General features: G+C 37.1%; 1 protein-coding gene across 4 annotated transcripts in view; it reads left to right on the top strand.

Annotated features, from left to right (window-relative positions):
• Positions 1-24,711, top strand: part of PLD5 (phospholipase D family member 5) — a 160,712-nt gene that overhangs the window by 51,956 nt on the left and 84,045 nt on the right. For 2 of the 4 annotated variants that reach the window (XM_072333154.1, XM_072333157.1), the window contains exon 2: positions 12,928-13,064. In XM_072333154.1, coding sequence (XP_072189255.1) covers positions 12,928-13,064 — 137 coding nt within the window. Of the gene's footprint in view, positions 1-12,927; positions 13,072-24,711 lie in introns of all 4 variants that reach the window. The other 2 variants (XM_072333156.1, XM_072333155.1) reach the window with 1 other exon arrangement.

Raw genomic sequence — 24,711 nt, 5'->3', positions numbered from 1 at the left:
CTTCTGCTCCTGTTTTTGTCACCTTTTCATAATCTTAGGGGACTTTGATGTTTTCTGATCCTTCTGACAGCAGTTAGAAGATTTTTGTAGAACATACTGAAGTCTCTCTAGTGTTTTGAGTGAAGGTGTTGTGGCATGCTGTGAAGTTTAAATGCACCTTCTTTTGCCAGTGCAAAGACATCTTTTCAAAGATGAGGCAGAAAAACCAACTGAAACTCAGGGAGGATCAGTGAGTGGGTGGCAAGAAGATAACACAGTCAAAGAAGCAGCAGCAAAATACACTGCCATCATTATATAAGAAGGATGGACTTTATTCCTTGTTTTATTCTAAAAGAGAAGGGGGAAAAAAAAAATAAAAAATTAAAGGAGTTTGAGCATAGCTTCATTACGGAAGAGATTTCTGCATATGAGATTTACCATGGCAGGATTCTCTCTTCATTCACTGCATGCTCCAGTATCAAGGACACTGAGCAGGCACAAGCGCTCAAGTGCTGTAGTTATACTATGATAGTGCTAGAACGTTCACAGTGGTTGGACTTGAGGATTCAAAGTTGAGTCTTTAGGCTTTTGCCAGATTTGCCTCTAAAGCAAAATACAGTTTTCAGGTTAACTCAGTATAAAATATCATTAATATTTTTGTGGTATTTATCTTTTCCCATTTCTAAAAGTAGTTCTTTATTATCCTCTATCTTATTATTACATCACTCTTCTTGGGTTAGCTCCAACTTCAGTTTGTGTTTCTTGTCCTCTTTCACCCCATAGACTTGCCTCTTCCTGGTTTGTAGATCTGTCTTCTCTCAGATTTGCTAAAAGGGTAGTTCAGATCCTGAAACATTACATCAACAGAACCTGATCTTACTGACTGTATGTACCTTGGAAAAATAATAAAGATTTTTAGAAGAAAGGTTTTTTTAGCAGCAATGGCTATTACAGAGAGCACACTATCTGCTAATTCAGTTATAATCACCTTGTACAATATGTCAAGTTTGCTGTGGAGAAAAGTGGCCTTAAAGAATTTCTGCAACTTCATCGGCCTTGGCCGCCTCGGAAATGCCATAATCTAGTGAGCATTAATTCAGTTTGATGGCATTGTTATTGCCCTGTAGCCGTTCTATCTTGCAGTAATATTGAGGCATGGCTGTTCCCTTCCCCTGTCTTGCCTCAGAAGTGTAGCCTGTGTTACCTACACATTAAGTACCCTCCTTGATTGATGTAGCTTTGCTGGCTTTATGACAGGATAGAGATGTTGGAGGGAGGAGAAGGTAGAGCATTGCTTTCTGAGAGGGATACCATCCAAACCATTCTCTAGATTAGATAATCTGTACTGTGCTTATCCAAGGCAAAATAAGCAGAAGATGACAGCAAAGTTTCTCACTCTGCATTTTTTGTTGTTGTGTGTATGTAGATTTCACAGACGGTCAATAACTTTACCCCAGGTGCTTTCTTTTATCTGGCTGTGTGAAGAATTGGGGTTGTCTAACAGAGAACAGAGCATTGGGAATTTCTCACGTTGGGCCAAACATATTGTATTGAGATGCTTTTTGTCAAAGTGCCCAAACAGTCATTTACAGTCTCTGAGTCTGCTCTTATATAGTAAAAAGACAAATTTCCAGAGTTGCCATCTACAAAGTAATTTGTACAGCTACAAAACATCAGCAAGTGACAGTATTAATTTCTGCCAATATAGCAAATAGTTTCAGTGTCCTTGGAGCAATCTCTGGATAAGCGCAGTGTTATTTATTGAGTTTATAAGTTGCTAGGTAATTTTCTTCTGTTTGAACTACAGTAGCTAGATGGAGACTGGCTTCTTCTTCTTCTTCTTCTTCTTCTTTTTTTTTTTTTCCCCTTCATGTCTAAAAACAAACTTGCTATGCTTAATCTAATCTACACTGAGAACTCAAACTGCATTTCATTTTGCAGTTTAGAAAGGACTTTGAAGATTTTTGTGAGCATAAATCTGTGCTCAGAACAGTTTTCTTCAGTTGATACGATCCCTGTAATGCAAACAATCTAATTTCTTCTTCTCTTAAATATTCCCACTGAAGTTTGCTGTCAAAACAAAACTTGGGAAGAATATTGGACTGCTCAGTAGGATGAAAGGTGATAACGTTTAGTGATACTGTCTGTTGTGCAGCTACTTTTAGTGGAACTTCCTCAAATACATCATCACTTGTACTGCTGTGGTTCAATACACTTCCTGTACTTTCAGGAACACTGAAACATCAGTGAGATGCACATATCTACTACTTCAAATTGTTGCTTGACAGGATTTTGTATTCAGCATTCATCTTCATCTCTCTAAGTTGGTTGTTTTTTGTTTTGTTTTTTTTTGCCTTGGAGATTCTGTGCAGCAAAACTGAGAATAATAAAGTAGAACTTCAAAAAAGCTGTATTTTATATTTTGTTTTAAACTGTAACAGAAAGATACAAGTGTTCAGTAGGTTTCAGTCAGGTGACATTAAAACTGAGGATGAGTTGAGGGAAGAAGAGGTCTAATGGACAGGATAGCTGCTGTGCAAACAACATTTGGCTAGGTGATGGTCCACACTGAAATGTTTTAAATGATGAACTCTGTTTTACCTGAATTTTCAGTGACTTTGATGCAAACAAGAAGGACAAAACAGGTCATATAAGAAACTGAGCTAATGTTATTTTTATTTTTATGTATGTTCTTTCAATTATGATGTTGACTGATTATCCTTATGTATAAGGTTATGGAAATTGTGAGAAGGAAACTGAGAACAGTGACTTTTTTTGTTGTCTGCTGTAGCAAGGAAGGAGGTAAATATAGCTGGAATAGTGGACATTTAGAGGGCATCCAGAAACAATTTACTTTGGCCAGTTTACTTGATTCTTTTTGTTTTGTTTTGTTTCCCCTCCACATTAGAGACGTGTTTCTCCTCCACTGGGTTAGGAAAAGTTCTGTTTTTCTAGTGAGCTCTATGGAGAACACCATAATGGATCTCATACAGAAAGAGGAAACATAAGGGAATGTAAGACTGAAGCTCTATAGCTATTTATTTCTTGATGCTTTTTTCTGGGTTCGCTTTGCCTTGTATATTTTAATGTGCTCAAAAATCTATATCCATTCAATTAATTAATTAAGTAATTATTCAACTTTTCTCTTTTGTTGTGATTCAGGGAGATCCTTTCTAATCAATTATCAGTTATTAATAATAGCTAGCAACAGGCATTACAGTTACTGAAAACTTGGAGAAAATTGTTTTCTTTATTTAAATCTTACCTACCAGCTTCACTAGGAAGCGCTTTCATTTAAAACAGGCAAACACAAATGAAACAAAAGCCACAAGATAAAACCATTGGAACTGAAATATTTGTTTTACGTGGAAAGTATGAATAAAATGAAGCTCCTTGGTGAACCCCATCAAGGATATTCAAGGCGCTCTTACGGGATGGGAGCTGAGACTTCCAGTCTGGCTTTCTTCAAGTCAGAGCTTGGTGACACCCCACTCTTCTGTCCCCTGTTCACTGTAAAAAGGGTCATGTGGAATCACTGACAGGTGTCAGGTGAGTGAGAAAGACAAGGAATGCTAAGCAGGAAGATTTTTGTCTCCTATTCCTTTTTTCAGGGAAGTGGGCAGGCGAGGAGTGTTCTGGACCAAATATGTTTCAGTTTTCAAAAATAGCAGTAGGAGCCAGTTTTTTTTGTGTGCAATTTTGAGTTCCTAGAATCCAAATTCAAAACAACAGTCCAGTCTTTACTCATTCTTGTGTATTTTCTATCCAGTAAAGAAATTATACAACAAGTAGATTTAAGATACAAAAGTTATAAACACTGTCATTTAATTAGAGTACAGAATTTTATAAGATAAAAGCCTTGGTAGCTAAATTACCTCTCAAGTTTGTCATAACAAAGAAAGCATGGATCAGATACACATAATCTCTATGATTAACTAGTTTACCTTTATCCCTCTGATTAGCTCTGGATTGTAAGCCTCTTTTTATTTTCCTTTATCTTTCTTTAAAGTAGGACATAATTCTTATTATGAATGTCACACTGGTTGTGTTCTCTGTGACAGTGGAATTAACTTGGCTTGGCTGAGTGGCAAATCTACTCAAAGTGTCGCTAGTAGAATGAGCTAAAAATAAATGCTTAAACTGTGAAATAATCTCATTTTTTGAACTTCTGTCAATACATAATATCATTAATAAAACTTCTCCCTAAATTTTATCTCGTCAGAATGAAAGTGATTTTTTTTTTTTTTTTTTTTTTTTTTTTTTTCTTCTAATTTAATGTCTTTGTAACACATCCCCTGAATTGGTGTAATCCACATTGCTCTGCCATCATGGTTCTGCCCCAAACTAGGGAGGACTGCAGCAACTATTGGACAGCTTTAGCTCTTCAGGAAAGGCTCACAAAGGACCAAATTGTATCAGCCAAAAGGGTTCTAAAATTTAGCAACAACCTTGTTGTACTACTTAGGTATGTTTCAGTTTAAGGACAGACTGTTTAGATGGTAACATCTTTAGACTAGAAGTTGAACAAAGAGTACACTGAATATTTTTTTCCCCACTTCTTCTTCTTCTTCTTCTTTTTTTTTTTTCCATTCCCTTCAGTGTACTTCATGAACTTTCCTTGATCATCCCAAAAACTTCATTAAGTACTGTTACCATCAGTTTTTGCTTCTGGGGTTTTGTGCTGTTTCTATTTTGTTTACTTTTCTTTTAAATTGGTCCATCTTTCCTGAAGGTACTTCATCTTTCACCATGTGAAGAAGTGTTCATCAAGAAAGCGTTCTCTAGAGCAGCAAGTTTTATTTGCAATATTCCTAAGGTAGCTATGGAGTTGATGCTATTGTGGTAAGAGTCGTTACCTACAGGCTTCAGGTTTAGAGATGTGTTAATTGATATTATGATATAGAATTAATACAAATGGTGTTGGGTTTTTTTTGTTTTGTTTTGTTTTATGTTGTTTTGTTTTGTTTGTTTGTTTGTTTTGTACTTTTTGCTTTGTTTTGTTTTTTAACTAATGAGTATTAATTGTACTCTGAGTTGATTGTTCAAGCCAGGCTGATTGTTGAATACACTTGTCCTTCCAGGAGACACTGAACACTGAACTTGGGTAGACTGTACTTAGGGTATATGTTGGCCTTTTTCTGCCTTTCCTGGCCGACAGTGCTGTGTTACACTGTTGTAAAGATTGAGTCAGTGTATCCTGGTCAAATGTCAGGACCAGGGAGCTAGGAGATACAGTTTAGTGGTTTTTCTGTAAAGGGAGGATGGTTGGACTAGATGATCTTGTAGTTCCTTTCCAACCTTGTGATTCTATGACCCTGTTTCAGGAAAATGACACTTGAATGCTGTCTCTTCAGCCCCCTCTCTTGTGCCAGTTTTGGTCAATATGATGCATTAGAGGTTAGCTGCTCATGTGCTGGAAACGCTTTTAACTTAGAGCTCCTATTCTGAAAGTTAATAGCTTTCTGTAATATAGTGCTTTGTATGGAGGAGGTTTAGATAAGTTGTATTTAAAGCCTTGGAATTCTTCTGAGGTAGTTTCCAGTTTTTATAGTAATATGTCTGTCATTGTGCTATATGCCTGATCTACTTGATCAAACATTTGTTCAGTAAGCAGTAGAACCACCACAGCTACTTTGCTGCAGGTGCATGCTAAAGGTCCCACACCCTGTGGGATGATTCTTCTCATCCCTGACTGCATGAAGCTGCATGGTGCTAAGGCATATATGCACTCAAAGGTGAAACTTTCAACCATCCTTCCCTTAGTAGAGGCACTATTTTGGGTATTGGATTTCATAAAACATCTGAGATAATTACAGTTTTATAGATCTTTCTTTTGAATTCAGATTCAAAAGATACTGGGCAGACAGTGGGACTTCATATACCTTGTTTGCTTGGAAAACACCAACATTAAAGATTGTCTTTTGGAGAATTAACTTTCAGTGGTGACTATATGAATAAAAGGTTACTGATGATATTTCTCTTAGCTCTCTCCATTCAGTATTAAAAGGTGAACAAAATATGCATACTTAAGTAGAGATAGAGATTATTTTTGTCTTGGATGCAGTACAAACATTACAGAAAGACATAGAAATGCAAGCCAATACTAGAGTGTGTCATGATTGATTGATTCATTTTCATGTTGTGCTTTGCTATTACTAGTGGGTCCTTCCATGGAAAAATTAGGTAACACAAGAGCACAGAAAATATATCCTAATGCGCCAGCCATTTGCATATCTAGTCCTGTACTATGTGTTTAACAGTGACAGCATGTCACCCAGCTTCTGTATTAGAGAGTGCATCCTTGCCTGTTTCGTCTAGCAGTTGCTCTGGACATGTTGTTGAAAGCATTACATAATTCCATTCTAAACCTGCTCTCCTATTTGCTTTCATGGACTTCTGTGGGAATAAATTCCAGATGTTCAGTTCCACTTGATGTGTCTGAAACTTAACTCCTATTAGTTTCAATAACATTCCCCATTTCTGGTGTTGTGATACTTGGTGAGTAGCACCTTTGGCTTCACTGTACCGAATGTTCTGATGACTTTTCTTCTTGCCAAAGTACAGAGTCGTACCCTGTTTGGCTTTCTCTTCCTAGAGCATCTGTTCCAGCCTATGATTTTTATTGTCTCTCTCTCTCTCTTCTTTTTTTTTTTTTTTTTAATGTCTTCTAAGTTCCTCTATCTGTGCAATGGTTTGCTTGCACCTACTTGTGGCTCTTTTTTCTTCCTTAATTGATTTTTAACATTTTTCAATGTATTTCTTAAATTTATCAAGAATATTTTGAAATTTCAGTCTAACCTTCCAGCATGCATTCAGTTTGCCCTGATTTTTTTGGTTGAAAGCTTAGTAAGCACATATCCTCAGTTTCACAATTTAGATCGTTGATAAAGATGTGAACAAAAACAGGCATGCAGCACATTCATGTTAATCCCATCTAAAGGGTCCTCTCATCTTTTTTCAATGAGTATGAAATTCAGTTCAACCTTACATGTCTCCTATAATAATCTGAATGCAGTTACTCAGGTTTGCAAGAAAATCCTTTTTCCATTAATAAAAGGACAAAGTATGTTATTCTTAGCTTCTCCAGCAGGATAACAAGGCTTCAGACTAGGAAAGTTGGAAAAGTAAATTGATTGATGTGGCTTTTTCATGACAAAATAATTATTCAGTCCAATTTCTTATTTCCTAGATGTTTACATGTAATGTCTTTGTGTCTTGTTCAAGAGTTCTCTAGAAATGGAAGCTGGAATAACTGGTTTATTTCTGAACTCCCATTGCCCTGTCCACATTTTTGTCTTAAATTTAAAATCATTTTTGCAGTCTTCTGATACTTCATTCACGTTCATGATTTTGCAGTGCAAGGTGCTTAAAGTTCTGTCTTTACCTTATCCTGAACCTTAAATATACAAAGAAACCAGTCTGAAAATACATAACATATATCCCACTGCTCTCCTATCAGTGCCTTCCTGGTTATGATAGGAACTTAAGTGTGAAAGATATTAAATATACTAGCTGTAAGATTGTAAGACTGCATTGGATATTTCTGCTGCATGTGGATTCCAGATTAATGTGAAACAGCCTTTACATAACACTTTACTAGATGCACATAATGATCTTAAGAGCCAAGAAAGGTGATTTCTAATCCCTGAAGTCTATTTGCATACTACCTTTGGCAAATCATAGGTCGTAGAATCACAAGGTTGGAAAGGACCTACAAGATCATCTAGTCTAACCATCCTCCCATTACCATTGCTACCACAAGCTACTAACCCATTTCTTGTAGCTCCTCATCCAGATGCCTCCTGAACTCTCCCAGGGGTGTCGACTTCACCACCTCCCTGGGCAGCCCATTCCAGTGCCTGACCACACTCTGAGGGAAAAAGTTTTGCGTTATGTCTAATCTACATCTCCACTGGTACAACTTGTGGCCATTTCCTCAGGTTCTGTTTGTTGCCTGGGAGAAGAGGCCAAACCTCTCCTCATCACAACCTCCCTTCAGGAAGTTGTAGAGTGCAATGAGATCTCCTCTGAGCCTCCTCTTTTCCAGACCAAACCAGCCCCAGCTCCCTGAGCCACTCCTCATAAGACTTGTGCTCCAGACCCCTCACCAGTTTCATTGCCCTTCTCTCAACATGTTCCAGAGCCTCAATGTCTTACTTGTAGTGAGGGGCCCAAAACTAAACACAGTACTCAAGCATGTAGCATAGCATGTCATATAATCCCAGTTATGCAGAATTTTATGTGCTGTTGGACAGTTTATTTGTGCTTAAGGTGAGGGCTTCTCACATTGGTCTTCAGACACAGTCCAGCACAGAGCAGGCTACTAATATGAGACATGTGAAAACCTCTCAGAGCCCCTGTGGCTCTGACAAGCAGACATGACCTCTGTATTATTATGCTGAGTAAATCCTGCCTCCTTTGTTCTCCAAATAGATATAAAAATAAAGCACTATTTCAAAGCCATGACATGTTTGGTTGGTATGTACTCTATTCTCTCAGGAGTTGCAATGTGGTGATTTCATGGCTCTTATTTGGGGAGATGAGTTGTTGGTTGTTTTTTTTCCTTTGTACTCTGCTGAGGGAAAAGTAAATTCCTCTTTACATTTAGTGTGTTAGAAATACCTATTGTTTGTGAAGAAAGTGAAAGCTTTATGAGCCATTGAAGAGTTCTTAACAGGATTTGTTCAATGGGTATGCAGCGAAAGTGGATGGCATTTTCTTTTAGCTCTCATTTGAAATTCTGCTTGGATAGCACTGGTTCTAATGCAACGTTAACCGACTCAGACTAACATTTTTCTTAATAATAAATAAACAGATAATGTCCTTCTCAGATGAAAATCTTCTCTGAATGGTGCTGCACTGCATACTCATTTTGTGCAGATTTTGTTCTTTTTCTCACTCTCTACCTAGGGGGATAACAGCATGAAAAGTACCATGTTTTATTTTAGTAAATGAAATGTTTTGACAGATTTCTTTTCAACGTTGGTACTAAGTTGGATGAGGCAGGTGAAAGAAACACATTTTGCTCATGAAAGTGGAAAATAACAGCATTTTTGATGGTTCTAATCTCTGCAGGATTTTCTTTCCCTGTCTTTCATAAGCCCTGAAGAAATCTATCATGCAAGAGTTTACGGGTTTATGCTGAAATGGTCTCCAAACTTGTTGAGAGAGAAACTCTCAGTCATCCTTGTCCTCTGACGTGTGGTCAACCTAACAGATTCTCTGGGCACAGACTTGGCAGCAGGAAAGAATAGAATACTTTCTTCTCTGTTTTCAACATGTATGGGAAGTAAAAAGATTAGCAAGTTAGGCATCAATAAGGTACTAACATGTGAGTAGGTTAGCTGAAGAGCCTGTAGGATCTCTTTCAACTGGAAATTCTTAGGGACAGGTTAGATAATATATCTTAAAGTAGTATTTGAATAAATCATATTTGTGAAAAAAATGACTACATAAGCTTTAGAGGCCTCTCTCTACTCTGTATTTCTTAACAAAGTGTTGAAGTCTGAAAGACAAAGGGGTTTTAGGCATTTACTGAAGAAAGCAGAAGGACAGAGCTGACAGGCCCAGTTGCCAAGCTAAGGCAAAGCAGTGTTGCATCAAGCAGTTTTCCCAAGCACATGAACTCGAGCCCAAACAGCAAATCTAACAGATTCCTTCTAATGACTCTGTGGTGTGAGCTTTTCTATTTTGAATTAATTTCTTTCAACAAGCCTGCTGTTACTCACACATGCATGCACATGTGGATAGTAGAACAGAATAGAGGCATGGACTGTTCTGATCTTCTTTAATTAGAAAAAGCCTATTATAAAATTGCCTGCAGTTTTGACATTAGCGATGGAAATTAAGATTTACTATCTCTGTCAAAAGAAAAGCTCAGGAGACACGTTTGGTGCCAGCAGCTATTTTTCATTCTTTGTTTTGTGATACTAGCATCAATTTGAAGATAAGCAGTACTTAAATATTCATACCTTATCTAATGTAGATGTTTAGATGTCATCAAAAGTCACTACTCAACAAGAGTAATATCAACTGTAGATCCATTCAAAACCCCCTTTACTATAGGAGGTGTACTACTTACATATTACTCTGTATAATGTTTTTTCTAAATGATCTTTACCCAGCCTTTCAGGCCCATAATTAAAAGTTTGGGATTAGCAGAGTGGTAACTTGGAATTTTTGCTTTTTCAGAAAGTGGAATATTTTGTGTTATCTTTCATTCAAAGAAGAAAAATCAGTTTCTGGGTTTTGATAAGGTTATTTCTAGTGTGGGTGAATTTTAAAGGTCGTCTCTGCTACAAGTGAATATGCCATTGAGCTGAGACTTTTAAAGATAATAAGAATAATAATAAAAAATAAATATAAAATGAAACAACTGATCTGTCATTATTTTCAAACAGAAATGCCTAATTTTTTGTTCTAGTTTTTTATCCCGGTCTTATTCATCATTGATGCTGTTTGTACTGAGAAGCGGTCAGACTACTGAGTTTATTAAATGTGCACACTCAGAATTGAAATAATAGAGATTTAAACTTAATACAAATTCAAGCTACAACACTGAAGTTCAGAAGCCTTGAGTGTGTTCCCTGAATTGATGTGAAATGGGATTTAAGGTAGATCAGGTGGATTATTTTGGCCTCCCACTTTGTTTATTGCTGGAATATCACCATCTGGAAATGACTACCATCAAATTTCCTGGTATTGAAGGAACATTAGGTGTCAGGCTCACCTGCTTTTGGTTTTTTTTGTGTTGCTGTTTTTTTGTGTTTTTTGTTTTGTTTTTTCCTTCTTGTGATATCATTTTAAATATTCTGTAGTTTTTACATAGCTTTTGGCTTTTAAACAGGACTTTCAGGGATGTTCGGTAACTCCTTTTAACACGTCTCTTGCTGCCTTAGTCTGTGGCCCAGACTTGAAGCCTGATGTGTTCCTATCTGTTCGAGGCCCTGAGATACTCACTGTTTGTTCGTCTGTTTGTGCGGACACCAGCAAGAAGGTGGGAGCCAATTGCTGGAGCAGTGTTGTGCAGTAGCTAGGATGCCTGTTGTGTCAGTTGTGTCAATCTTTGTCTAAAATACGGGCTTAGGACTGTTCCCAGTGAGCAGGATGACTGCAGTTATCCTGTGATTAGAGTGAAAGGAACATTAGGGTCATGAGCTGTCCTGACTGGCTTCCCTTGCCCTCAGGGCTAGAGAGTAAGCCCTGGCTCTTCTGGGCTTAATGCCATTGGAGTAGCTCAGCTGTCTTGCTGCCATGGTGATAAACCCAGCGCTTGGAAGAAGCTGCATCAGTTTCTGCACATACACTTAGGGAATTGTAACAAACTGCATGAGACAAAGGTCATTGTAGCAAGAGATTAGATGTCTTGTTGAGGAGATGGCATAAAGCGGTGTCCCAGGTCTGAATGTCTCTTTGGCACTTAGTTTTTCTTGCTCCTATGATGAGGCAGTGTTTTAATGTTTCTCTATTAAATCCTACTGTGCACGTGACTGCAGCTTTAGTTTGGGGCACACAAATGCAGTCGCTTATAGTTCTTGTTTATACATAGCCATGATTATACCTAGCAGAAAAGCAAGTCCAAATTGCGTTTAATTCAGGAGTAGGTTTTCTAAATGCTTGAAGAGGGTTTTCTTATGCTACATTCTTATAAGATTTTAGATAATGTATTGGCATGGATTTAAATATGTATTTGAAAGTTATAAAAATGTTTGACATGCATTATATTTAAAGCACACGTATAACCTAAATTTATTCAGTGTGAGGTAAAGGGATACATTTCTCACTGAATTTCTTAAGATTTGTTTCTGTTTTACTGAGGAAGTTGTTTTACTGTGTTGGAAGTTTTGGAAAATCACTTTAAAAAAAATAAAAGTTGGGCCTTTTCTTTATGCAAATGTGGTACTCTGAAATTTATTACCTCTTAAATGTCAAATAACATGGAAATACTGTGAAGCTGTTTTTCAGGAAGAAACACAAGGTTGCACTTTCTCTCTTTCCTGTTTCTTTATAAAGCTTTTATTAAGTAAAAATTCATGTACAGGGCAGTGATAAAAAATAAGAGAATAACTATGGTAACATCAGAGTTTTTTAATTGTTATTTAAATATATTTTGGATTGTGCAGATTTTCTTTGAAAGAAAAATATATTTGTATATTTGAACAGTAGGTTTCAGAATAAAATAATCTTTCTATTTGTGCAGCTGTATAAATTTCATGTCAGGAAATCCTTTAGAAGGTTTCACATTTATCTAGGGCTGTACTCGTATCCCATTTAGTGCTGCAGGATTGCACATTGTAGAGCAAGGAGGTGCTATGCTGTTTTTTTGCCAGCAATCTCGAATTGTTTTGTTGAGTGCAATCTAGCATTTGTGAATTTGCTTTCTTTGTTTCCTAAGTGCTGTGGGGCAAGGACTGGCCAAAGTGTCTCAGTTGCTGCAACAGTTTTAACAATGTTAGTTGCTTTCTGTAGCAATAAGTAACTTTGCTCTTCATTCTTCTTGCAATGACTTGTTTTATTTCAGCAAAACACAACAAAACTCTCAAGATTTTGAGTGCCATGCTGAAGCGTATATTGTGTTTGTGATGTGCAGTCAGAAAGTATATAGTTAATGTGAGAATTATTATGTTAATGCATAATGCTTTTTTTTTTTTTTTTCTTAATGCTTTTCTTGTGGTGCCAACAGAAGACAAGTTTAAATTATGAATATTATTTGTGACATGAATTATTTAATAATGCCTGAGAGGTATGAACCACATCTCAAGGTGATAATCTCAAGGATGGTTTTGAGGATATTTTCATCCTGAGGTGTGTTTTGTGTTTACAGCTATGGCAGTAAGGTCTTCAAAGGTTTCTAGATTTCTATTTAAAAAATAAAATGTCTTTAGTCTCAAGTCATTGACTGGAATGTGCTCATTCCATTAAAATTTTTTTAATCTTAATCTCTTTCAGTCCCAGCAAAGATGCATTGTGATCTTTGCGCTGGTATGCTGCTTTGCAATTCTTGTTGCACTGATATTTTCGGCAGTGGATATTATGGGAGAAGATGAGGATGGACTCTCAGAGAAGAACTGTCAAAATAACTGTCGGTAAGAGGTAACAAACAAAACTTCTCTTTTGGGGTGGATAAGAACGTATATGCACTATATAATGATATGTAGTAACTACCGTAGTTCGGTGGTGTAATTAGTAAGAGAAGTAGATAACATCCAGTGAAACGCTTTCATTTTGTGGTATGTTCTGATCAAGGTCTTCCTGTTAGTTCAGTTATTTTGTGTTCCTGGGTCAAAGTTTGTTGCATTTCAATAAATGAGGCCTGTGGTAGCTCGCACTGTTCTCAATTTCACTGCTTCTTTCTTTCATCAAGTCTTTTTTCTTTCTTTCTTTCTTTCTGGGAAGGTCACTGATTGCTTTTGACCTGAGACTGCTCCTTTTATATAACCTATTACTGCTCTTGCACACCCCTAATATATGCAGTGACTTATCTAAGAACTGTGAGGAAAATAGGGGTACAGAGAGAAAGACCAGAGTATTGTCTGTATTGAGGCTCAAGTGAGATCTTATCACTCCTAACAATTCTGTGAAATGAGGTTGTAGCAAAATGGATGTTGGCCTCTTCTCCCATATAACAGTGATGAGAGGAAATGGCCTCAAGTTGTGCCAGGGGAGGTTCAGGTTGCATTTTGGGAAAAAATTTATTCTCAGTAAGAATGGAGACCCCACAGGACATGTGCGGAATCTACTCAGCTACCAATGGCTCGGCCAACCTCCAATCTGGAGATGGCTTGTATATATTAGAATAATCAGATGTTATTGCTTGTTGTAACCTTTTCTCATCTTCTCTACAAGTTGTTGATTTGGTGTGTTACCTCTTTGGGTACAGAAACCTGTCCACATCATGCTTTCATTTTTCTAAGCACCGGCTTTGTTGTTTTTTTCCCTTGTAAAATTACTTGGCCTGTTCAGTTTATGGTACACTCACAGTTCTGGATGGCCTTCTAATACTTGTCTGAATTTTCTGGAGTTCAGTTTGCTTTTATTTCCTCATCAGGGTCTGTGGTATTCTTTACTGTCAGTTGTTGCCTTCCAACATTTTTGAAGACAACTGTATGTGTCACCTCTACACCCACTCCTCAATGTGGGAATCTGTGACAGAACTAGGTCAGACGAGGGGAAATTCTTTCTGCTAAGTTGCTTCAGTGCACTGCACATGACTTCAGTTATAGACCATGTTTTCCTTGTAGTTTCATAATCTAGCAGTCCCCAATTTTGTCTCTAGGCTTAACCATGAAAGGCCTTGTTTTTCTCTTTGTACTTTTCAAATGGAAAAAAACAAAACAAAAAACAAGAGCGGGGCAGTGTACAGTGTGATGGTAAACCAGGATATTGGTTTTTTCCATGTCTCAAAGAACAAATGCTTTTTATGGGACACGGCAATCTCTCTTTCCAAAAGTGCTCATCTTTGCTCAGTTTTTTGTTGGTTGGCATATGTCATGCTTGTCTCTCTTGGACTGTGAAAGTGAAATCTGGGAGTAATTATTTCACATTGATGTTAGCCATTAGAGCCGATGAAACCATTCTGCATTTGCAATGATAAAAGTGATCTCAGCACTATTCTAAGATGCCTTTGTCAGAGAGATACAAGTGTGTGATCCAGCTACTACTACTTGAACCGTAACACTATGTATAAACCATTTCTCATAACAGCTATTGCAATATCCAAGTGCTGGTAGCTAGTACCTAATAACATTGGATCCTCCTTTGCATGATGGAAATCGGGCTCCTTTATGTGTTAAATATATTGCAGACTTCACCGAAGTGCTGTGAGATCAATTGCTGTGTGACATATATTTAGTACTTGGGGTAAGCACTTTTAATAAGTAAGACAAGAATTATTGAATTCTTATATTTCTGCTGTGTGAGGAGTTTGACTGAAATTCGGGAACAGCCACTTACATTTGGAGGATGTGCTGAGACAGTTGGCAATAGAATGTCATTTTTTAAGATGAAACTGTTATCAAATACAAGTTTTATGCCTGTGATTCTAGATTTATTTTTGTTTGTGAATAAGCTTGATGGGAAAAATGCTGTTGAATTGTCAAGTCTTTTCTTCTACTGAAAATCAACCTCATTTCGGTGTTTGGATTCTATAGGAAAATATATTTAAAAGAGAACTGTGGTCTAGAATAATTCTATAACTAGAAATAAAAAAGGCAGTGAGTGACAGAAAACAGAAAGAAGTAAAAGGAAGCCATTTTAGAAATCCAGTCTTTTCTAGATCGAGAGAGAAATCGTTGTGTTTTAAGCAGTATTTTCCAGTAAGCCCTCTATATCATCTTTTTATTACTATGATTGTATTGTTGTTCATGAATATGAATAAAACCATCCAGATGAGATTACTGTAGTTCAACATGAGGCTTCTCTTTTGTTAATTCTTAAACTCCTAGTGCATAATGAATACTTACTGAATTTGTTGTCAAAAAAGACCTTTCTCTTAACCCTTGTATTTATTTTTCTTGGGAACTTTGTAATAAAGACTTGGCAGGCAAGTGGAAGAGCAGACTTTATTACACGTCTTTGCTAATTGCTGAAGGTTTTATTGCCATCTATTTAATGAGCACATAGGACTTGATTTGTAACCTTCAAGCTTCTTGCTAAAAAGCTCAGTCTTTAATCAAGAACTCTAAAAAGCATTTTGCCTTACAGGCCATTTGTGTCTCACCGTGTGAAGTCAGGTGCCTGGAGGCTACAAACAGTTTTCCACTTTGTTATACAGGCAGGTAAACAATTCAGTATATTCAATAATACTGAGTAGAGTATTCAAGAAGAGCTCAAATGTTCAATATTTGACTAAGAGATGAATGAAATTATTTATTTTATTCTTTTTTTTTTTTTTTCCTTCCTATACAGAATTTTGTTTTTTTAAGCTTGTTTATAGTAGTACAGAAATTAGTAACTTAGAAGAAATTACAACTCTGTCCTAGTAGTTAAGGGCAAATAGTAGGGCAAATATATGTACCATAAAAATAATGACTAAGAACCATTGTAAAAATTACTATCTTCTATTGGTACACACAGTGCTATTCAAAATTAGAGTTGGGTGGAGGTGGGCAAAGGTCTATGGAATTTATTTGGCAGAAAAATTTGGGCTTCGGAATTGAAATTAGAGTCTGACTTCTGCTAACTGGCAAACTTGATTGGTTTAGATGAAATAAAGTCTCCCACATAACACTGAAACCAGGAGTTGCATATGGAGAAACTGGTTTACTGAAAGCAGTTCTTGTATCCTTTAAAAAAATGTTTATTTTTACGTTTGGATCAAGTCGGTTAAGATGCATCTTTTCAGTTCAGAGAGTGCTGTGCGTTCCTGGCTTGGTTCCACTAAATTTGATTATAGAATACCAGACAACATAATACAAATGGCTTTTTGCCCTTTCTATTAAAAGCAGCGTCAACTGATTGACATTTAAAGATTAAAAAAATAACAAATAGTAATGACTGTGAAAAGTGGGCTTTTTGCAGTTTGCACTTCAAACGCAATGCAAATAATTCTCTTGAGATGCCCACCGTAATGTTGTTAGGCAGGCCCTGATAGATGAGGCTGGTTAAGAGCATATGCTTAGCAGTCTGGGAACTTTGCCTGTCTTGTCCTGGGTCCATTAGACACTGTATCAATAAAATTAAATTATTGTCATTTGAAAATAGTACCTTTTTATGGCTGATTTAATTTAAATAAATCTTGGCTAGCCTCTGACATAAGTCAGGACTTGGTTTTGTTAAAACTGGCTGGTGATCTCTGAAAATCAAAGTGTGGAAAACAAGAAATTACATCTGACAAAATATGCTCTCTGTTATCTGAGGTGTTAGAATCAAGGTCTTTTTGACTGTTACCAGTAAATCAAGCATTCAGTAAACCTCTTCTTCTGGTTGTTGCTGCTGGCAGGCATTCAAGGGGTCCAACAGAACTTGCACGTTGTCTTAATTCTTCTTGTCTTGCTGGCCTCTCCAGTGCCCGTGGAAGCAGTTGTGGCAAAAAACATCAATCTTTCTGTGGCCTTGAGTCTAGTACTGTCTGTCTCCGGGAACTGAGGAGGAACAAGGTGAAAAAGGTAGTAATGATGGATACTTTGTATGGTTCCCAGCTGCAGTTTGGGGTGTAGAAAGATTGTTTTCATGAGGATAGGTTTTTTCTTCTGTTTCCTCCCCTCCTCCTTTTCTTGATGGTGTTCTGGGGATTTTCTTGTTTCGTGGATTTTTGCTTTTCTAGATTTCTGAGAGTAGTTCTTAATGGCAAATCACAGAATCACAGAATAGCCCAGGTTGGAAGGGACCTCAAGGATCATGAATCTCCAACCACCTTGCCACCAACCTCTGCATTTAATGCTTAACCAGGCTGCCCAGGGCCCCATCCAACCTGGCAACCTGGTTTTGTGTGTGTTCAGGGTTGATTCTGGCTTGGATTCTGTTTCAGTGATGCTGCTTTGCTACTTTAATTGATTATCATTTCCTCAGAGTAGTAATGAAGGTACTTGAGCTAGTTTGATTTGCATTGAAGGAACTTGCCTTTGGGTATGATGTGAATGGGACAGTGTAGGTGGTTCCTTTGGTGTTTGTAGGAAGGCACTGACTAATTCTGCCTACAGCAAGCAAATGATGATCCTAAGGTTGTGTTTCCATTTGCTTTGGCAATTGTTTGAATTGTTTTGGATAAGGGTTTGTATCCTTCATAATTTCAGTATCCTGTAGAGGAGCTGAATCTTCCCTTTGATATGCTAAGATTTAGACCTCAACGGAGCTCAGCGCTGAGATTCAGAGATTAAATCTATTTATACACAATGTACTTTTCATTAATCAGTTCTGTGTTGTACGTGTTGGTTTCAGATGTGCCTTTTATTGTTGTATTGTGAGAGAGGACCCAAAATTGATCGTATTTTGTATTGCTTTATAAACCTCTACCTCTGCTACTTCACTCAGAAGGGTTCTGCAGCACTTTGGAGCATACAGCATCCACATGCTTATATAGTTATACCTTGAAAATGCTTTGCCCCTGGCTGGTTGTGGGAGAGATTTTTTCTGTGCTGTGTGAGTTCTGAATATAGCAAGGTTTATATCGACTGATTTCTATTTAATAAACAAACTATGACAGGCATAATAATTTAATGCCTCAACAGAACAAGATGCTCAGATTTTGAAAACAAGTCTGTTAAAGAGCAGCTGAAGATTTCTATTTACAAAACACTTATGGCACTTGGCATAAGAATGCCTTCTGTCACCATGATGGCTGTTGTCCTCCTGTTTTGGGGTGATGGAGAGAATGAGCTATAAAACCACTTATATACATATGTATATATATTTAATAATCCATATTCTCAGTCATTTTTATTTTTGCCTGAAAACAACCTTACTATTGAAGTTTTTGTGGATGAACGGTACAGAAACCTGGTGGATTCAGTAATTTTAAAAAACATTTTTACCAGGGGAAGCTCTTACCTTTCCTTTTATTTTTATTTTTTAACATATTCTGTGGAAAAGATACTCTATTGACAGTTCCTCAGTATCTGTACAGAATAAATTTTTCTTTCCTCTGTTCCTTTGCCAATATCAAAAGAGAATCAATTTGTTTTGTGTTTAATTTCAGCTATAAAGAATGCTTTCACAAATGAAAAGATGTGTGCCAAAACTCATGAACATGTTCTGTTTAGATATTATTCTACAGCATTACTGCCAAAAGATGGTCCAGCATTAATTACACTGTGTGGATGAGTTTGGGCTTCGATTCGTTTTGTCCTAATTCACGTTTTTCTACTCTTTTTCTCAGTTAAATCTAATGGTTTCCTCTGTGTTCTGACCGAGTGCACCAGAGGCTCCTTAAAACAGCTTTTCTATTATGCTCTGCGTTGTTTATGATGTAATGCTGAGGTTGATGTGTTTTGTATTCTTGGAATTTATAAATTTGAGTATTCATTTGTTTCTTGTTTCATGACTCAGAGTTTGTGAGCTTACTTTGGAGAAAATATTACAACCTTTGCAGAAATCAAATTCTGATTACTTCATGGATCCTGGGTGATGTAAATGGGAAAGAAGAAAAGTTGTTTTACCAGGTAGCCTCTCCTGTCTGGTCTGCTGGGGATGTTCTCTATAATCAAATCTTTCTCTTTATTCTTTCTTAACTTAATGTGTGCAGAAAACTCAGATGATTTCTTCCCAGCAAGACTCATAAAATTCTCAAGGTCATTTTCTTTACCAGACTGTAAGCCTGCTTTAAACAAAGTTATTAAATCTGGAATTATTGGTCATTCTCCTGATCTTGAAGACTGATTTACCACACAACAGTGAGGTTTTTATTCTGTCTGCTGAGAATAGAATAGAAATCCAACTTAATAAAGCTCTCTGATAAATATTTCTTCCTTTCCTCTGTGTCGAAAGGGGATAAATTTTCCACCAGAATGTCTGAATTCATGCACTGTTTCAGGGTGACTTGTGCATTCATCTCAGGCTAACTTTGTATCAGACCATAGTAAGCACCTGATCCAGTGGCACCATTTGTTTTTAATTGCTACTCCATACTCAGTGCAGTATTTTAAAAGGTACTTCATGTCCTGTCAGCTTACAGTAGATATGATGAGATCTGTGTCTAATACTACAGTGCTTCTTTGAGTGTCCTTTCAGAAAGCGTTATCTGATACTCTTCAAGAGTTCAGGTGAGACACTCTAGACACTGCCTTTGGTGCCCCAACCAGTGCATGGGTGGATGATCTGCCCAGAGTGCCAGGGCAGCATCAATTATGAGTAAGCAGTTGGGGTGTTGGTAGGAGCCCCATCAGCATCCTAGAGATATTGGTACTGTTTTCTTGGGTAAGCTGGAGCTGACAGCATCTTACTCAGAAGCACGCAGCACACTTTGTCAGTTGTAGCACTGAAGCTGAATTCAGGTGGCAGTGGATCTTGGTGTTAATGCCCCAGTGGAAAGTGGCTGAAGTTTGCTAGGCCTGTTTTCTTCATGTGCTCTTTCTGTGTATCAGTAGGATGTACTAGATTGAAGCTTTCAGAATACATTATGTAATTTTTAAGATTTTCTCCTTCATTATTTTCCTTACATTAACAAAAGAGTTGTGAGCCAGAAGCACTGATCTCTCTGTGTTTGTGTATTTAGTTCACGGAATCATTGTCTATGAATAAAGCTTTAGGAATAAACTGCTTGTTTGTTGGACAGCTGAACCTTTCTGCTTGGCTTTTGTTAAACTTAGAAGTGAGAGCTTTCTTCCCTCATTGAACTTACTCATATATAATCCCTCCTGACCAAGATGAAAAAATGTACTGGAGATCTTGATCCATCTTATAACTAGTACTATTTTTTCATGTTATGTGTTTTGGGTTTTTTTCCTTAACAAATTTGTTTCCCATCAATCTGACCAAAAAACAGAAAAATGAAGCACAAATACCAGCCTTTGTTTCTGCCAGATGAAAGTCACTACATGTCCTTTATTCTCTACTTAGTGTCCTGCCTCTCCAAGTAAAGCTATTTGAAAGTCATTGTACCGCTCAAAGTTAGTTTTCAAGGCTGACAGCATCATAATTTAAGTTTAAATCTGGTTTCTTCACATACTAAGTATTGAAATGGTTCTTCTAAGAGCCATCGGTGATTTTTATTCCTTCCAATGTGTGTGGGAAGATTCATTTTGCCTCTGACGCTAGAGTCCTGAAGGGTATTTAACAGCACATGAGAACTGTTGGTTTTGACCTCTTACTGTTATTACTGATTTACTTGGTTCTCCCAGAAAATAAGTATGTTGGATTCATATTTATGAACATGAACACAGGTGATTTTCTGGTATCTTTTGCCAGCTTGACAGGTACATAGCTAATTGGTCTTACAATGTATTTCTTAGGAACAGTCAGGAAAATAAAAGGAATATTATTTGGTGTCATTTATGCACTACATCTTCAAGCCAGCTGAACTTGAATCAGTCTCTACAGTAATAAATCTTGAAGCTTAACTTCTTCTGAATGTGTATAAGAGAAAAATACTGTGTTGCTAGTAACTTAGCAAGATACAAATATACATAAACTCAATGAATATGCATAAACTCTCAAAACCATAACAAATTTCACTAGAAAAGTAGATGAATGAAAGTACACTATTTTGTGGTCATGCAAAGCTATATTTGATGCCTGAAGATTCAAACCAAATGATTTTTGTAAAGACAGTAGAAAAATCTGTACATATGCAACTAAGGGGAAGAGGATGTATATCCCTCTGCACTAGAGAGGTGTTCCTGAAGGAAATCATTGCACATTCACAGTGCATTGCATTGATGTCCAGCACAAGGGATGGTGAAGGCAACTCAGGCTTCTCACCCTAGGGCACACCCAGCATCAACTGTCATATAATCAGTAAGGTTGGAAAAAACCTCTACGGTCATCTAGTCTCACCTACCATTTCTTTCAGTGGCACATCATCCATGGATAGGCCATGCAATCTATTCATTTCCCCTTCCTACTGTGGAATACGCTATCTTCCTCAGGGGCAGACTTGGAGCTCCTACATACACATACAGGCACATTTCTGCAGCAGCAAGCTCCCAGTCATCAAAGCTTACTGAAAGTGATGCATACCTGCTACGGGATGCTGAAGTGTAAACCTAGAGCTTTGATTTTTGTTCAAATAGTGTTAAAACATCATCAGACTTTCTTGGTTCATTTGTATCAGTTTGACAGAGCATGTTTTGCAATTCATTGCAGATGACTGTAGAGAGTAGATGTTTAGTGTAATAAAGGGTACTGTGGGACACTGCAGGTGAAGTATTTTGAGCCGTAGAGGCTGAAGTGCTGGACTAGTAGAATTATCTCATGTATGCAACTGGGGCTACTGGGCTCAAGAGCTGCCCCATCTGGTGACTTTTATGGGTGTACATCATATGCCGCCCTAAAGATATCCTGAACACCTTCCAGATTTAGCCAAAGACAGCTTTCCACAGCCTGGAGCCAGTCCATTACTATGACATCTTATGGGAATGGTCTGAGAAAGCAGCAGGGATGTAACCTCTAAAAGTAGCATCAAACTACTTTTTTTTGTTGTTGTTGCCAGTCACTCATTTGTCAAAACAGTTGTTCAGGACTGCCTGGAAAGGAGAACACTGTGAAAACAAGGGATGTCAGAGCTGCTCTTGAAAGGTGATACAAATATTTGGGATGAACAGCCAAGTGATTCTGTTAGAGCTACTGACTGTTCTGGCTCTGTCGTGCTTATAATACTTCAGGATATTTTCATGTTTTCAGGGCTTTTAGTTTGGGAGTTTGAATGTTGCTATTAAAAAATATAATTCTGGACAAAGTAACTATGAATAACTGCTCATGATTTCTAGTAAAACCTAAAAGCAAGAATTGGGGTCATTTGCCTTACTTTAAGTGCATCAGACCAAAATTACTCTTCCAATAGAAATATAAGGACTAATTTATCAAGATACATATCCTGTGTCTGTTCTGGGAAGAGCCCCTTTGATTCTCTTCATTGTGACTATACTTTTTTGCTTGTTCTTTACCTGCTTTTATCCCAAAATTTAACCAGATGTAATTTTCACCATTTGCAATTGTATATGGACTAAACTAATCTACTCTTTTAAAAATAAGTTATTTTTCTTTTTGCAGAAATATAAGTAGATACTTTGAAGCAATGGATAATGGACAAATCTATTTTAATGCTTCTAAGATCTCCTGGAAATTTCTGTAGACTGTTGCCTTTATAATTTGAGTGCTGAGTGCTAGCAATGCCCTTTGGGAATGAATGCTTCAAGTACTTTATTCTTTTCATCTGTGGTTTTTTATTACCTTTTCTACCTACAGCAGATCTGCTGAATTTGCAGTGCAGATTTCAAATAGTTGCTGACTAGAAGTTTTACCTTGGATTTTCCTTCATTCTTTTGCAGTGTAATTTTGTTTGTTATTGTTGTGTGAGAAGGGCATTAACTAAACTTAATGAATTGTTGGGTCATAGAATACAATGTCAAAGAATATCCTTTTGTGCCTTTTCTGGGAAAGAGAGCTCTTACTTAGAAGGTTCTCATTAAATTACTGCCAACACCATAAGATCACATTAATTTATCAGAAAAACAATATCTTTATTCTGTTTGTGTGGTGTATGCCTCACAGTTAAACACAATCGCAACTACTGTTAGAAAGGAAACAGCTGCCTGCACAAGCTGAGATGCAGAGTTGCTACAACTGGAAAGTGTGTGGATTGCCTACAGGGACTGCCTGGATACACCCACTTGATAGTAGGGAAACTGTTGCCTACCAGTGTGTTTGGGAAATTGTTATTTTAGAATGTCTAATAGCTTATTAGTAGCATATAAAAATTTATAGGCAGTGAAGCTTGAAAACATTAAGTAACAATTAGGAAAATATAAAGAAACTGTTAGAAAATAAGCCCAATGTGAACTTCTTTTTGGTGTATAAGTTGTGAGTAAAGAAAAACTGTGGCATAAAGTTGCAGTGGAGGTATTTGGAACAGAAATAAAAAGCTCAATCTTAGTATTTTTTGGTAACTTTTAAGGGGCAAAAGATTGGCAAGATGCTATTAAATAAAAATAATAGAATAACCAAGGTTGGAAAAGACCTACAAAGATAATCCAGTCCAAAAATGGATGTTGAAGTTGGCTGGTCTTTTCTCAAAATTAGATGGAAACTGAGATGGGAAAAAATAGCATTTTCTTAAAGCCTGATTTTAGTTACTAGAAATATTGATCTTGTTCTTTCCTGAGTAGAGATTAAGTGTGAGTTTTGGAAACTTACAAGACAATTGAGTGTTTTTCAGTAAGCAAATCCTGTATATCTTCGATTACAATATGATGGTGAACACGAGAAAACTAAATGATATAGTCTTTCTTTGTTTATAGTGTATTTTATGTTCTAGGTAAGAAACAGTGGCAGCAGAGAAATTTCTTGTGCAGAATTCATTGGAACCAGTTCACTTGTTTCATTCTTTAGTGGGAGAACTGTAATCCATACATCATTGCACTCTGTTTCATTTCACCTTAGAAGTTTCTCAGGAATCCCATGTTTTTGTGTTTTGCTCTTCAAGGTAGCACCTTGCTGCCAATAATAAAATAACAAAATAAGATCAGCTCAGGATCAGTTCTTGACGTGGGCAAGGCCTTACTCTTTTTAAGGTGCTGAGTGATGTAGCACCTTGATTGTAGGACAAGGGCAGAAGTATGGTGGCTGCGGGCAAGACTCTGGCAGGCAATGAGGAGGAACCCCATTCCTCACATTAACTCCAAATCAGAGTAGTAAGAAATTTCAGAAAGTTCTTGATTGAGTGTGAACATTTTCTGTGATAAATGGTGGTATGCTAAATTATTAATATTTGTGGAATACTTTGGTATATTGTGAGGTGTTACTGCTCTGTAAAACTAGTTTTCTTCCGGCTTAAGGCCTGATAGGATTTTGCCATGTAGTAAGTTTTTTTGTTGCTTTCTTATATTTGCAGCTGTGTCCTTTCCCGATCCTTGATAGACTCCATAACCCTGCTTTTCTTCTCTTTCATTTCCTTGTCATTTAGAATCAGCTTTGTGAGGTTCTGACAGCATTGCTTGTGTCTCAGTTAGGATTTTCTATGCAGGCCTTTCTGTGGTATTCCATCCCCTAGTGGTTTAGCATGGGACATAAACTTCATTCCTTGGAACTTCTACAAGATTCCTCCTACACATATTCATATTCCCTATCTCAAGTCTATAT

The sequence above is a fragment of the Excalfactoria chinensis genome, chromosome 3, assembly GCF_039878825.1.
Source record: "Excalfactoria chinensis isolate bCotChi1 chromosome 3, bCotChi1.hap2, whole genome shotgun sequence".
Taxonomy (NCBI): domain Eukaryota; kingdom Metazoa; phylum Chordata; class Aves; order Galliformes; family Phasianidae; genus Excalfactoria; species Excalfactoria chinensis.
This window is presented reverse-complemented; position numbering and strand designations above follow the sequence as displayed.